Source organism: Dasypus novemcinctus, chromosome 18 (genome assembly GCF_030445035.2).
Source record: "Dasypus novemcinctus isolate mDasNov1 chromosome 18, mDasNov1.1.hap2, whole genome shotgun sequence".
Classification (NCBI taxonomy): domain Eukaryota; kingdom Metazoa; phylum Chordata; class Mammalia; order Cingulata; family Dasypodidae; genus Dasypus; species Dasypus novemcinctus.
In genome coordinates, this window is record NC_080690.1 from 40,451,937 (window position 1) to 40,468,297 (window position 16,361).

Consider the following 16,361-nt stretch of genomic DNA (forward strand, 5'->3'; position numbering starts at 1 on the left):
GGATGGTTGGAAGCACAGAAAATAAACTTTCTTCTCCACTTTCCCTTTTCTCTCTGTTGTCTTCCTTTTTTTTTTTTTTCAGATCTCTTCCTGTTGAGGAGCCCTACCCATCCTGTCTATAGCTTCCTGTTGACTGTTCTCTCCACTGTAGATGGGAGGGATCCTTACAACAGTGATTTTAAAACATTTTAAATTTAGACTTTTGAGTTAACTCTTCTCACAGCATTGGTCCCAAGAGAGCCTAGCACAATCCACAAATGATCTTTTTTTTTTTTTGGTTACACCCAAGTAGTGACTATTAGTAGAGGTGTTATTTTTTAAGTAATAGTGAACATATTATGTAGGATACCTCTTTTGATCTCTTAAATACTTGACTAGAAAGCTTCATTTAACAAACAAAACTATATCCAGCATAGTGGTTTTGGAATCAGACTAATTAAGGTTTTAAGTCCTTACTCTGCCATTTTAGAAGTGTTAAAACCTTAAGCTGAAGCTGTATAACCTTTCTCAGCCTTTTTCTGTCCATAAAGTGGGGGTGATAATAGTACTTCATAGATGTATGCCTGGTAAACAATAAGTGTTAGTTGTTATTAATGGCAAAGGACCAAGCCCTTTTGGTTATTGAATATTGTAAAATTGGTAACCAATTGGCAGTATGCTGATTTGGAGTTTAATCATCAAAAAGGAAAAAAAAAGCATTGCTTTCAAAATAAAATAAAACTCAGTTTTTCCCATGACTTGTTTCTGAATTTAGAAAATTTCTCTATTGAAATTATTTTAATTTTTTGCATGTTATGTTTAAAAATCCCAGAATGTTCTTAATGTAGGGTCTGCTGCCTTCATAACTCAGAACTTTGTGACTAAGCTCATTAATTAAACAACATTTATTGAGTACCTGTTACGTGCCAGCCCCTGTTTTAGGTACTAGGGATACAGAGATGAATAAAACATAGCACAAGGGGAAACACAAAAGGGCAGTGACATTTACAGAAATCATCTACTAATATTTTTTATCATATGTATTAAAATAAGATATGTTTTTAAAAATCAAATTGGCAGGTTTTTTAAAAAATCATGCTATTCAGTTTAACAAGGGGTTAGAGATACTCTTAAACACTGGTGATAGTAATATTAATTGGTACAATCTTTCTGGAAGGCAGTTTTTCAGTAAGTATCAAAAGCCTTAATATTTGTTCTCTTTTGACCTACTGTTTCCGCTTCTAAGAATTTATCCTAAAGAGATAGCTTTTATGTTTAATAGTGGAAACTTGAAAATATTCCAGATGTACAACAGTTAAGTAAATCATGGTTTATATATAGGATGAAATATTATTATACAGTTATCAAAAATATTTTAAAATAATATTTAATGATATGAAGGAAAAAGTAATTTATTAATGGAAAAATGCTTGTTACCAGATATTCAGTGTAATTCCAGTTTGCTAATATGTATAATGCATAGCAAAATACTGGAATAATAAACCTATTAATTCTGTCCATCTCTGCATGATAATTTAGCAAGGTTTTAATTTCTCATCTCTTAACTTTACCATAAAATGTGTTACTTTAGCAATTTTACGAGTATTTTAAAATAAAAGTAAAAAAAAAATCAGGATTTATGTTGTGGATGATCTCACAGCCTAAGGTCTCCACTATTAATTTAGCATCATGTGATGAGAAAAGGCCTTATCTTAGTCACTAGTTCTTTGAACTTAGATGAGTCATTTGGCGCTCCTGGGCTACATTGTTCTTATACGAATGACCTCTGGTCCCTTCCAGTTCTTAGTTTCTGTTCTGCTGCAAGTCTTTTTTGATGTTGCTGTGCTGCCCTGTGGAGGCTGCCTGCCATGTTTTACCCAGTAACAATGCTCGGGGTAAAAAGTGGAGTAGTCAGTAGGAGCAAATCTGCCTCTTTAATATTGTCTGGAAACCTCAGGTCCTTGACCACAGTGAAAACCTCACAGCATATCACTACAGTGGAAAGATGAACACAATGTCACAAAATAGGAATAAGACTTCATTGGTTAGTAAGAGCATCATGCGCTCTGAGGAAGTAACTATGCTGGCAAAACCTTTTATTACTCTCAAGGCATGTTGTTTTCACACACAGAGAAAAATGCCAAAGTTACCAACAATCACCCTAGGATATCAGAGTATGAGAACACTTCACATGTTCACAGACTCTAGGCTTTGATAAATTTAATATATATCCTTAAATTTCAAATTAAATATACTAAAATTTTGTTTAGTTTAAAGTGTTAAACTAAATTCTACAATTTAAATTAAGAACTGCAAAGAATACTTAGTCTTAACTCATACTTTTTCTTCCTTAAACTTTCTAATAGTGAGATAAAATTATGAAACATTCTGTTAAGTTGGTAATTAAATTATCTGAATTGAAGAAATAAACTTTATTGTCCTGGTTCTTAAATATAATGCTGTCTTGGTATAATTTGTTTTTCTAATGACAGGAAGTACAGACTTGGGGTGGGGAGCATTACTTGAAAAGTTACTAATGAACATACAATAAGGGTATCCTTGGATATTTTTAGGAAAGAATTCAGAGCCTGAAACAGAGCATAGACTTCATGGCGGACTTGCAAAAAACAGGAAAACAGAAGGATAGAGCAGACACCTCGCAGAGTGGGGAGGACAGTGGCTGCTGGCCCAGAGAGAGGGAAGACTCTGGAGATGTGGAAGCCCAAGCCTTCAGAAGTCCCAATAAGGAAATCAAAAAGTAAAGAATCTTTGGACTATTAAAGCTGTACTACCTTTTTTAAGCTAGTAAGGGGAAAAAACATACTGACCCACTGAATTAGGACCTGACTTGGGAACACCAGGTTCTTCTCAGTGGTTGTTTTTAGCATGTGGGTATCTGTCACAAAAGTCCCATTTGGATGATGTGTTACCCCATCTCTCATACCCAGCATTGTATGGAATTGTCCAAACTCAGTTCAGAATGTGTATTCTTACTAAAGTTGCTTTTAAACCAGCAAATTATCTTTAAGGATTCATACTGTCAGGAAGTTTCTATTAATGGAAGTTACTCTTTGTTTAAAAAGAAACATTTAATTCTTTATCTCATTCAGAGTTGAGACAGTAGATAAGCAGACACCCAGTTAAAGCTACTTCCTAAATTGCTGCTGGGCTATCACTAAGAAGCGTGCATATTTTCACTTGATGCCAGCTGGTGGGGACAGTAAGGAAGTACTGGGACGAGCGGACAACCACCGGTATTTGTGGACAGCAGTCAGCAACATCCAGTGCACCCCACTGACCACCAGCCCTGACTGCCGAGTACCTCACTGTTTTGGAAAGGGGGTTTAAGTAGCAGTTTGAGATTTCTGCTGTCATAATTTACTGTTGCAAAGAAAGTAACAAATCCATTTAAATTTTTGTGTGCATGCCAAGAAGTTTCTTTGTTCTGTTTCTAAGATTTATTAAATTTTAAATCTAACTTTAAAAAATTATGTGATCCCTCCCTTCTCAAAATAGGTTTGAGGTAGATTCATTTGGGGGAGGTACTCAGAAAAACATTAGGCAAATTACACTGGACAAAACGAGAAGAGGAACTGTTAAGTATGTGTTATTTTGTTTGTGTTATTAGACTCCCCTCACCTGACCATTAAGGAACAAAGTTTTAATTGGTGACAATAGTGCAAATGTCTCCTCTTTAGTTGTATTCATATTTGGAGTTAATTTGAATGTTATCATCTTATTTATCTTTCTTTACATGGTATTAATGTGTATTTTCAGGAAAGACAAAGATATGCTTGAAGATAAATTTAAAAGCAGTAATTTAGAAAGAGAGCAGGAGCAGATTGACCGCATCGTTAGAGAGTCTGGAGGAAAGCTAACCAGGCGGCTTATTAACAGTCAGGTGTGTCCTCTATTTACTTAATAGGCTTGTCCTCGCTTAACTTTCTGCTCTTAGCTCTTCTTCAGGTACTTGGAAACTTTTAGCCTTTAAATCGCTCGTGTTCTTTCATCCATTTAATGTTTTTGTCTTTTAAACACCCCCTTCCCCCACCCCTGCTCTGTTTGCGCTTGTTGTCTGTTTTTATTTTTTCTTTAGGAGGCACCTGGAACCAAACCCAGGACCTCCTATGTGGGAGGCAGGTGCTCAACTGCTTGAACCACATCTGCTCCCTGTCCATTTGTTTTTTCACTCATTGTCTTGCTTGTTGTTTTTGCTTGTTGTTTATTTGTCTTCCTTAGGAGGCACCAGGACCTCCCATGAGGCAGGTGGGTGTACAACTGGTTGAGCCACGTCTGTTTCCTACCATTCATTTCTTTGCTCATTGTCTTGCTCATTGTTTTTGCTCATTGCTGCTTGTTTTTGTTTGTTGTCTGCTGGTTGTTTGTCTTCTTTAGGAGGCACTGGTACCTCCCATGTAGGTGGTAGGTGCTCTACTGCTTGAGCCATATCCCCTCCCCCATCCATTTGTTTTTTAATCTGTATCTGCGTTGGAGCTCTTCATCAGTATAATACTCACAGTGGCAAAATTAATAGGATGTTTGTAAGGTTAGTTATTAATCTTATTACTGTTTGTTTTTATGAAGTTAATGTGTTCTAATTGGCAAATAAACCACATCATTTTAAGCTTACGAGAAAATATTATTACTCTGGTGGTGTTTTGAAATCACATTCTTTATTAGCACATTGGTTTTTAAATCAAACAGATTAATATATGACTTTGGGCAAATCACTCCCTTTCCTGAGCTGTCATAGCCTCCTTTTTAATAGAGTGGGTACAAGTTATATGGCCTTAAGGAGACACACAGCTCTTCTAAATTCTGAGATTTTTCTACTATGTGCTTTTGCCTATCATTAGCACCTGGATACCTGGAGGTAGGTATAAAAGTGTTTTGAGTTAAGTGCCAGCTGTAATATTAAAAGTGTTTCTAGTATATATTAAAGTAAGCATATATAAAACAGTTGCCTCCATTTGACTACTTTGGGTCATTGCAGTGTGAATTTGAAAGAAGAAAACCAGATGGGACAACTACTCTGGGACTTCTCCATCCTGTGGATCCTATTGTAGGAGGTAGGTTTACAGAGTGAGACTATGCATTAACTTAATGCTATTGGACAAAGAGCTGTAACCTTGGTTAACATTTTAAGGCAGTAAGCCTGATTTTGTTAAGTCTAGCTGTGTCATCATCAACAACTTTGGCTAGACCACATAAATTTCATGCCAGCAGCCAGCCTGACTTGCATTTCAGCCTAAAATAGGTACCATAGATCTAATTTTCCTTAAAATGCAAAGCTCTGAAATGCTTTATACCCACCATTAACCATTAACAAAACTGAAAATTTTAGGATGCAGTTGCCAGCCCTGGTTTTGAGAAATTAGTGTGCTCAATTTTTTCTAGACATGTTGCAAAACTCTCAATTTATAATGAGTTTACTTTTTGAGTCTCAGACAAAAGAATTTACATAGTATTTTATAGTAAGCAGTATTTGCAGTTTTGCCATAATGTCTTTGACTGTGGTCATAGAAAGTTTTTAAAGGTTGGGAATCACTGTTTTGTTTTCTCAGGTGATGCTTTAATGGAGATAGTGTAGGGAATATTTTGAAATTTGATGTAAGAAATGGGAACTTTTAATCAAGCAGAGTCATTGAGATTGTGATATGCAAAAGTGAGAATGTTCGTTTATTTTATAAATATCCATTTTCATTCTATCATGATATATAACTGAGGATACACCATAACAGAATTATTTCACTCAGGAAATAAGTTTCCTATAGTTATTGTTTGCTCTGGGCAAGACTTTGCATTTGGAGCTAGAGGTGGTACTAAGCATGTAGTAGGGAACAAAGCAGGAAGAGACACATCCCTTCCCCTTCTGGTGTAAAGAAATAAGAACATGTCTATCATGGTAAGTTCTACAAAGGACAAGAACAACTGTGGTAGCAGAATGACAAGAATAACCTAGTGTATGGGGGAAGGGAAGGCTTCCTCAAGGAGATGATGTCTAGATTGATCCCAAAAAGGTGAGTGGGAGATGGGGAAACAGCAAGGAGAAAAGCAGGTGAAGAAAATCTTGAAGCGGTGAAGAGCACTGAGAGACTGAAAATCAGCTAGTGTAGTTAGCAGGAGCTTCAGTGACCCTGAAGGAGGCTGGAGAGGGGCAGAGTCAGATCACATGAAGGATTTTGGACTTTATCTAGTTGAGTGCTATGGGGGAAAAAACTTATTGAGCATTAAGTATCTGCCAGGCACTGTGGTGTTCATGCATTATCTTGTCCAGTCATTTCAGTAGTCCTGTGAGGATAAAACCACCACTATCCTCATATTTGCCAGACACTGCCGCAGATTCTGGAGCTCAGGGAAAGTAAGTGACTTGCCCCAAGTTTATAATAAGCTAGTAAGTGATAAAGCCAGGATTTGAATATAGTTCTACATGACTTAAAAGTTTTAAGGCCTCCAAAAATGGGAGTGGAGGCACAGAGAATAACACAGATAGCCAAGTAACTCTTAATATCAAACAGAATGTGAGTATTATTGACCTACCTCTCCAAGAAAAGTATAGAGTACTGTCCAGGGTGCTTAGAAAGGGATAAATCTTCAAATCTCTGAGCCTGGAGACCTGTGTTAAGTAAGTATCTGTGGACGATGCTCTGCCCTGCAAGGCTGCCCATTGAAATGGGCCTGGGGCCCAAGGAGTCCTTTCTCAGGCCACTCCTGAAATGCTAAAGGAGGAGAACATTCATAGAATACTAAGTAGCCTCATTTTTGCTTAGAATATAAGGAACCAGGGGCATGTATTCAAAACAAAACTTGTTTTTTACTTTTAAGTGAATCTTTCATAGTAGAATTGTATATAGTATTAGGTCAAAGAAAACGCCTCAGGATTGAGAGCATTGCTCTTTCTAGTATACCTGTGGTGAAAACTGATGATAAAGGATGCCACTAACTTGATTTAGGTGATACTGTAAGTTTTGCCCCTTCCTTTGGACCCAGGGATCTGGTTTCTGTTCTTGGCTCCCCCAGAAAGCCAGTTGACTGGTTTCAAGTGGGAGATGCCTCTATTCATCTTTTCAGGGTCATCTTCCTGGTGGAGGTATGCCATCAGGAAACCAAAGTCCAGACTGCTAAGGAGTAGTAGTTCAGAGAAGGAAAGTAGATTTGAGTTAGATGTTTATAGTTTCTCATGCTTTCATCACATGGATCATCTCTGGCAGTCACCTCTGTTCTGGGGAGGATCATGTTACAGAAACCAGGACTTTTCTTCAGAAGAGAAGCACCCTTTCTATTGGATATTGCTGGAGACCAAGCTTTTTTCATGATAACACCCATTTCAATCCTCTTAGCTGTTGTATCAGTTAGCCAAAGGGGTGCGTAGGCAAAGTGCCAGAAATCTGTTGGCTTTTTTATAAAGGATATTTATTTGGGACAAAAGCTTATAGTTAAATAAACCCAAAAGAGTTCAACACAAGGCTGATTTCTCACCAAAGTCTGTTGCTGCGTGTTGAAGCAAGATTGTGGGTGATCTCTGTCTGGTCTCTCCTTCATTCTTCCTCTTAAGTCTCCATGGGCCCAGCCTCTTCCTTTCTAGGGTTTCTCAGCTGCTCAGCTGCAAACTATCAGGAGAAAGGCTCATCTCTCTTCCCGGACCACAGGATCAAAGTTGTCTCCTCTTCCTTGTCTGTGGAGCTCTTTCTTCCCGTTTGTCTTCTTGAGTGAATGTCCATTTATATCAGCTCACCAAGGAGGCAGGGACTCAACCTTGAGTCACACCCTACCAGTGTGGTTGAATCAAAGTCCTAATCTTAACAGGTAATTTAATTAAGACATGTCAGTTGAATCTATTGCATTCAAAGGATATCACACCCAGAGGAACAGACCTGTTTACAGCCTTTCTTTTGGGGGTTCATAAATAATCTCAAATTGCCACAGATGCTCACCTCAGTTATTCTGCTATCACACATTCCCAGTATCATAACAAGATTAATTCCTGGTTTGTAGGGGCCACATTTTTTTTTTCTGTCCCCTTCTTCCCCCCCACCCCCCCCCCACCCCCAGTTGTCTGCTCTCTGTGTCCATTCACTGTGTGTTCTTCTGTGACCTTTTCTATCCTTATCGGCAGCACTGGGAATCTGTGTTTCTTTTTTTTTTTTTTAAGATTTATTTATTTATTTTTCTCCCCTCCCCCGCCCCGTTGTCTGTTCTCTGTGTCTATTTGCTGCGTCTTCTTTGTCTGCTCCTGTTGTCAGCGGCACGGGAATCTGTGTTTCTTTTTGTTGCGTCATTTTGTTGTGTCAGCTCTCCATGTGTGCGGCACCATTCTTGGGTAGGCTGCACTTTCTTTCGCGCTGGGCGACTCTCCTTACAGGGCACACTCCTTGCATGTGGGGCTCCCCTACACAGGGGACACCCCTGCGTAGCACAGCATCCTTGTACCCATCAGCACTGGGCTTGGGCCAGCTTCACACGGGTCATGGAGGCCCAGGGTTTGAACTACAGCCCTCCCATGTGGTAGGAGGACGCCCTATCCATTGGGCCAAGTCCCCTCCCCGGGCCACATTTTTAAGTATGGTTCTGGCAGATCCTAATGTATCTTTAATGTGTTATGAGTTCTTATTGTGTTTGATCCAGGTATTTTTGCTTATTCAGTCTTTTACTAATATTTTCTTCTGGTTTACTTCCATCATCCTAGCAATAAGCTTTTTTTTTTTTTTTAATATAATAAAAAAGTCTTAATTTTACCTGGGATCCATGACAGTTTGCAGCCAACTCTTGATCAAGGAAAAGCATTATGAATGGATATTATAATAATTTTAGAGAATGTCCTCAATCAAGGTTATTTTTAAGTCAAGGTTAATTATTGCCAAAGGTAAGAGAAAAATGTATCCCTGGGAATTCAGCCTCATTCTACCTAAATATGTATTAAGTGCATCATGGTAATAAAGAATTCCAGGAATCAGTAAAGTATAATGAAAAAAATCCATGTTTTGGTCCCAGCTACACTCCTGCCTTTCTAAGCTCAGATTTTCTTATCTTAAAAATGGGTATAACAGTTGCCCAGCCTCCTTCCCAGGAGTCCTGTGGCTGACATAAAGTAATGTGCCTGAAAGCCCTGGAGAGAGCCCGGTGGGTCATCCCACCTATGCCTCCTTCACAGTGCTTGGTTTTGTTTTAGAACCAGGCTACTGCCCTGTAAGACTGGGGATGACAACTGGAAGACTTCAGTCTGGAGTGAATACTTTGCAGGGGTTCAAAGAAGATAAAAGGAACAAAGTAACTCCAGGTAACTCAGCAACTTGGGCAGAGTAGTTGGTGTCCTTTCTCTCTTCTCTTTCTCGGGGAGTTAGGGAAGGGAAGCATAGTTACTCTTCACTGCTTCATTCACCAGGAGTTTTAGTATTTTCACAACATCAGTTAGCTATTTTACTAACTTCAAAAGAAACTAAAAAAGTTGGTTATTAATTTTTAAAATGAGTTTAAGACTTATTTTCCCCTTTCTCCTTTGCGGGGAAATACTCACTTGAGTTGTGACTTCACAAGTATCTGTTTGGGGAAAAATGGCTATCTTTAGAGTTGTATCCCAGTCAGTGAAGTAGTAAGGTTGAAGGAGAATAGTATTTTAATAAAACAAGACAAGAGATTGATATAAAAGTTAAAAAATAGCATTGTAGTACTTAATTTTTTTATCAACAGTGTTATACTTGAATTATGGACCCTACAGTTCTTATGCACCGCATTATGACTCCACGTTTGCAAACATCAGCAAGGACGATTCTGATTTAATCTATTCAGCCTATGGGGAAGACTCTGACCTTCCAACTGATTTCAGGTGAGTCACCAATTAATATTATGAATACCATATTTTCTTAAAATGATGTATATATGTGATTCAGAGAACAGTTATCCAAGTGGTAGAAAGCGAACTTGGCTATTTTTTTTTCCCCAAAAAGTGGGCAGAAATTGAATAGATCCTGCGTTATCATCATCCTTTAATGGGAAATGAATATATCAAAGAGAGAACATAGTTCCCTGATATTTTCTGATGTTGGCATCTTTACAAAAATAGATTTTTAAAGCTCTTGCATGCCTTAACTGATACTAACATTCAGGATCCATTACTTCAAAATGTCGACATGTCATCTGATCTACTGTAACATTTTTGTGTGTGAATGTGTCCCAAACATGACCAGCTTTTTGAGCTCACAGCGCATTTCCCTCAAGAAACAAGATAGGATGTGATAACTTGATTCCAAAGGCAGCCCACATACTTACCTGTTTGACCATCACATACTAGATAGACTGTTGCCGTTACACTCAGCCATCCTTATTAAGTGTTTCCACAGGAAGATACTTTCTGTGTTCTTGTTTAGAATGCAGGAGCATGATGAGATTTCAGCATAATTTACTCAGGATTCTGAATTCGGGTGGGGCACTGGTCTTAGGTTATTTCTGGGTGGCACTGTTAGCTTGTCAACCTTCATTGTGTCATTATATGCAAGAGAGAGTTTAACCCTCTAGATTAACCAGTCCCCTAGTTTTCTGACAAAGGGAAAATCTGTTCACTTTTATGTATGTGTTTTTTGTTATTTGTTTTGTTTAGTTTTATAAGATGGGTCGCTAAGTCAGAGATTAACTGTGGTTTAGGATTAAGCCATTTATATCCTTTAGACCTCCTCACCAACTTAAACAGATTCTTTCTGGTGTATTCACCCAGACCTTCCACAAACAGGCACTGCATTCTTTTTAATGCTGAGAATTCCACAGCAGACCAACATTCACAAAGACCCACACCATCCTGTCAGATGGTAACTCAGGAAGACAGGGAGCCAGGATGGGAGGGGGCACAGTTTAGCTAGAGGAGTCAGGAGGGCCTTTCTGAGAAGGCAAGAGTTAAGTTAAATCTGAAAAGGCTTACTGGCTGCTGTGTGGGGAGTAGTCTGGAGGGACGAGGGCAGAAGTAGGGAAATGCTGTCATGATACATGTGAGAGGTGGCACTGGTCCAGGCCAGAGAAGTCTCAGTGAGGGAGTGAGGAGGGATCCGTAGTTAGAGCCAGTAAGATTTCTTTACCAATTGAAATGGGGTATGAGAAAGAGGTGTCAAGGCTGATGTTTTAGTTTCCCAAGTGCTAAAACATATCATACAATGGGTTGGCTTAAACAAAAGGAATTTATTGGCTCACATTTTTGAGGCTAGAAGTCCACAATTGAGTTGTCAGCAAGGCAGTGCTTTCTCCAGAAGATTGTGGTTCCAGTGCTGGCTGCTGGTGATCCCTGAGACTCCTTGGCGGTTTCATTATATGGCGAAATCCTTTCCTGTCATTTCTGGGTTCCAGTGATACCCGGTTTCTTTCTCTTCCTGTGGCTTCTCTTCTGTGTCCATTTCCTGTGCTTATAAGGACTTCAGCCATATTGGAGTAAGGCTCACCCTCATCAGTTTGTTCACACCTAACTAATAAATGTCCACAAGGGACCTATTTACAAATAGGTTCACACCCACAGGACACGGGGTTGGGACCTGAACATGCCTTTTGTATGGGGACATGATTCAGTCCCCAACAGATGACTTCAGGCTCTTTGGCCTAAGCCTCGAAGGGTGAAAGTGCTTTTTTACTGAGAAGGGGAAGATTTTAGAAAGAACTGCTGGGGCAGTGGTGGGGTCTGGGAACTCAATTTTAGACATTTGATGTTTGAGAGGCCTGCTGGACATCCAGATGGAGCTTCTTGAGGAAAGTAACCCAAACTGGAATTGTAATTTTGAGGATCTTTTAGTACATAGCAGAAGTCCTGAGGTGAATCAGATCATCTTAGCAGGAAGTAGAGGGGTAGCACAAGAAGCTCCAGGGACTGAGCCCTGGGTGCCTCCATCACTGAACTCTTATTTTTATTTTCAGAATATTTCGTTTTTACCATGTTCTTAATATTTTTTAATTCTCTCATGATGAAAAATTTATCACTAATAAATATGTTAATAGTATTGTGCCTAGACAGAAATTTTTATATCATGATGTGTAAACTAAGGGCATGTAATGGAAATATTTGGCTATGATAGGAAGATTAAGCCAGTGGAGATGATTTATATGAAAGTGAACTTCCCCAACACTCTCTCCCCACTGTCTTCCAGCATCCATGAGTTTCTGGCTACTTGCCAAGATTATCCATATGTTATGGCAGACAGTTTACTGGATGTTTTAACAAAAGGAGGGCATTCTAGAACCCTGCAAGAGTTGGAAACGGTAAGACCCCTCCTAAAGAAACAGGCTCACTTATTATAGGCTCTCAAACATTAATCATTCAGTGTTATGAAACTACGGGATTAACCAGTAAGACAGCTGAACTCCATCCCCATGAAAAAACAGTCCAGCCTGGGTGGAGGCCATGGGCGGAGGACAATGAGTGGGGGAAAAAGTAACTCAGCTACCAGGATCTGTGAGGGCCAGGGGATCGTTGTTATTTCCTAATCTTGGAAATGTGGGATTCAGATGGGGTTTACAACTCAGAAGTCAGTAAGTGCTATGTACCCTAACTAAAAAGGAAAAAGTCTTGCTTGTCACTGACTTGAAATTAAGTTAGCTAAAATTCTGTGGCGTGTCCTTTTTCTTACTGTTATGAAGCAGTAGAACAGTAATGGGAGCCTTATGTAAAAACAAAAGAAGCTTCCTTTGTTGCTATCTTCTATGAGCAAGTATAAACTATCTCTAGTTTAGTTGTAGAGTTTTGGCTCAAAAATTGGAACTAGAAAATGTTCTACTGATGTAGAGAAGAGTTGATCCCCAGAATGCCCTTGTCACCATTGTTAGTGGTACCTGGACCTCTTGGAGGCTATCACTCTAAATGGTGGCTGTGGCTGTCTTGCCTTTGTTCTCTGTCCACATCTACTATGATTGCTGTTCTTGGGTGACTTAGCAGCAAAACTAAATCAGTACCTATGTCAGTGATAACTCTCGTGACATTTTAGCACGTGAACAGCTTTCTTCAAATGACCTAAAAAAAATTTAATTTTTCATCGGTTCAAAAATATTTTTACTATACCCTTCCCATCAGTTAATCTTAATTTATTGTCTTTAAAATTGAATGTCCTTCATTTGGCTAATATGGCAATAAGTTTCAATTTTAAAGTTTCTTTTCCCTTTGATCCAGCAGTTCTTCTCAGAATTTATCCTAGAGAGAAAGATTAGTTATATACTTTTGGATATAACATTGGGTTCAGAATATAAGAGGATATAATTGTAACATTTTTTATAATTTTTAAAAATTGGTAATTGCTAAAAATAAATTGCAGTACAACCTTTCAAAAAAAAAGATACCAGGTCATTACTGGTTGATGTCCATGGTACATTTACATGTATGCATTATCTCTGAAGAAGTGGATTGTAGGAAACATTCGCCTTTTCTGTAGTGTTTGATTATTTTATAATCCTTTCTTATGGGAGAATATTGCCCCTGTTAATACAAAGTAGTCCTTAGACTTTCTTCCTTCCATCTCCTTGTCAGGGATTTACCTCATATTGAAGACAGACTCCATATGTTTAGGTGTTTATATGCTGTTTACCCAATACCTTCTTAAATTTGTGTATAACTGTTTGATCAGGCATGGAAATATCAGTCTTTAAGTCACCAGTTAATTAGGTACCCTGAGTCACAAAATGTTATTAATTGTATTTAATTAATTTGCATTTTAAAAATATTTTCTAATAATCCATCCTCATTGTCCTTTTCTCTTAAGATTAAATATTTTCCTGTTTTCCTTGATATTTGCCGTTTCATATGTTTTAATGAAAAGTTATTTTTCCTTTTCCTTACAGTCATCACCTGAAGATGAAGGCCACACTAGGATACTTGACACAGCAAAAGACACGGAGGTAATTATATTTTATTCTTTACAAGAGATATTTAAATGGAGAATAAGCTAAAAGGCCGAAATGATAAAGTTATATTTTACTTTAAAAGAAAAATACTTACTGGGTACCTCCTGAGATAAAAGGAGCCCAGGGGGAGCTCAATAGTAGCAAGAACAGTTGACAAGCATGTAACAAGGGAAACAGAACCAGTGCCACAGGGTGTATGTGCACATGCCCTGGGCCACAGGGTGGAGAAACTCACTACCTTGGGGAGCCAGGAGGGCTTGGAAAGGATGAGGAGGCCATTACCTAAGCAGGTGGGACCAGGCATCTGAGATGGGCACAACTGTGTATGTCGTGACATGCATAGATCTAAGTAGGGCACGTATGTGGAGAGCTCAGAAGGGGAATGACCAAGTGGTGCCTGGGGAAAGGAAAGAAAGGGGTAAGGCTGTGTGGGTGAGGACCAAATGATGATGAGTCTTGTATGCAGTGCTAAGAAATTGATTTTATTCTACAAAATAATGTACTTTGGTAAAATGTGGAGGGGAAAAGGGCTGCAGGGAGAGGGTCAATAAGAAGCTATGGGAATTGTCTAAGAAAAAAAAGACTGAAGGCAGTATAAAAGAAAAGAATAAGAACTTGGGATGTGCAGTAGACTATGGACAAGACCTGGTATGTGAAGTAGATAATAATATTGTTAACTCACACACGAAATGCAGGAAAAAAGGGACAACATTGCCAGGGAAAGAAAGTACATTTGGTTTCAGATGTGGTGTGATTTGGGGCATTGTTAGAGGCAGCGGCAAGATCTGAGCCATGTGGATGTGTATCTGAAAGCTGTTGACATAAAGGGTAGAATTTTATGTTAGTCATTGGAGTGGACAAGACTGCCCAGGGAGAATATGTATACTAGGAGAAGGACAAAGGAACGAACCTTGGAGAAGACCAGTAGTTAAGGTAGGGAAACTATGAAAGAATAATAGCCAAGAGGAGATACAGTTCAGCAGTGTCAGGTGCTACTTGGAAGCCACTAAGAGAAAAGTGGCAAGTGTCATTTGTAACCTTAACCTTATAATTTCAGTAGAATAGTGAGGGCAAAAGGTAGACTTCAGAAAGTTCGATAAATGAAGGAAATCTGGGTTAAAGGAACATGTAAGATTGAAGAGACATGGCACTTAACTGAGGGGAAAGAAAGATTGAAGATCTGAGAGCGAGTACAGGTAGATGTGCAGGTGTAGATGGTAAAGGTATTTACACAACCATGTTATTTTCAAAGAAAGAAAAGGCAGGCAAAGTCATGTGCTTAGTGAGGGGGCAAGAAGAAAGAAATCTTGAGAATGGGAAAGGAGGTTGGGTAAGAAGTCAAAAGACATTATTAAGTTGGGTTGAAGACCCAGCTGAAATGGCAAGCCAAATATATACCAAGTTGCACAATTACACATTTTTCTCCACCACACACTTGTACCCCATGTGTAGGTAAAGAAATCAGGTGTAGAGATTGATTCTACTTGGTAACACCACTGTAGTATATACAGTGGAACCGTGACCTTTTGGTTTACTTATTATTGGGGTTGACCATTCCTATAAAGCAATGTTGAAGTTATAGAAAGTCTGAATTTTGCAATTCCAAAAATAAAACTTGACCTATTGTAGGGCTTATTTCCCCTATGCAACATTGATAACCTAGCTTTGAGTCCTAGAGGAGACCTAGGAAACTGCATGCAGCATATGTTAAAGATCTACTATAGGAACGCAAGTATATGGACCAGGTAAGCAGAAACATTTGCTTTTGCAAACTCAGAAACACAAGGCCTCATCATGATCATCAAAAGCTCATCACAGATTCATCTCTTAGAACAGTTGCCATAGAAAACAAATGATACAGATTATGTGTGACCTTTTTTGTGGACACTTTTTGGGGCAGGATTTAGAAAGAGTATTTTAAAAGGCTGTTCTGGAGACACATTCTTTGTAGGCATCAAAATCATGATTCCAAAGTAAACGGATGGAAAAACTGCCTGTAATTACAGCCATCTTACCAGTATCTAGTTAGCAGTGTTGTGGCTTAGCAAGCTCAAATAATTGTTGTTGTTGTTTTTAATCAGGTTACAGAAATAGAGCCTGCAGGGCGTATGGACTTCAGTAATCAAGACAGGCTCACAGCACTGAAGGCAGTAACCAACTTTGGTCTTCCAGTTGAAGTCTTTGACTCTCAAGGTGAGCATGCCCCCAGAGGATGTGATAGAAACACCATGTAACACAGGCAGTTAAGATTTAATGCCCCAATCATCCAGATCAGCATAGCCATTCACTGTAGGAAATTCTTGGTGATTGCTTATGTGAATAGTAAGGCATGGGAAGCAGATGCGGCTCAACTGATAGAGCGTCTGTCTACCACATGGAGGGTCCAGGGTTCGATACCCAGGACCTCCTGACCCATGTGATGAGCTGGCCCATGTGCATTGCTGCCGCATGCAAAGAGTACCACCATGCCATGCAGAGCACCCCCGCGTAGGGGTGCCCCACACACAAGGTGTGCACCCCGC

General features: G+C 39.0%; 1 protein-coding gene across 1 annotated transcript in view; it reads left to right on the forward strand.

The window, feature by feature from the left end:
* BRD7 (bromodomain containing 7) overlaps nt 1-16,361 on the forward strand; it is a 39,737-nt gene that overhangs the window by 21,972 nt on the left and 1,404 nt on the right. The window contains exons 7-14 of the mRNA XM_004449595.5: nt 2,553-2,737; nt 3,757-3,880; nt 4,973-5,048; nt 9,149-9,256; nt 9,667-9,802; nt 12,096-12,207; nt 13,777-13,833; nt 15,921-16,032. Coding sequence (XP_004449652.2) covers nt 2,553-2,737; nt 3,757-3,880; nt 4,973-5,048; nt 9,149-9,256; nt 9,667-9,802; nt 12,096-12,207; nt 13,777-13,833; nt 15,921-16,032 — 910 coding nt within the window. The remainder of the gene's footprint in view (nt 1-2,552; nt 2,738-3,756; nt 3,881-4,972; nt 5,049-9,148; nt 9,257-9,666; nt 9,803-12,095; nt 12,208-13,776; nt 13,834-15,920; nt 16,033-16,361) is intronic.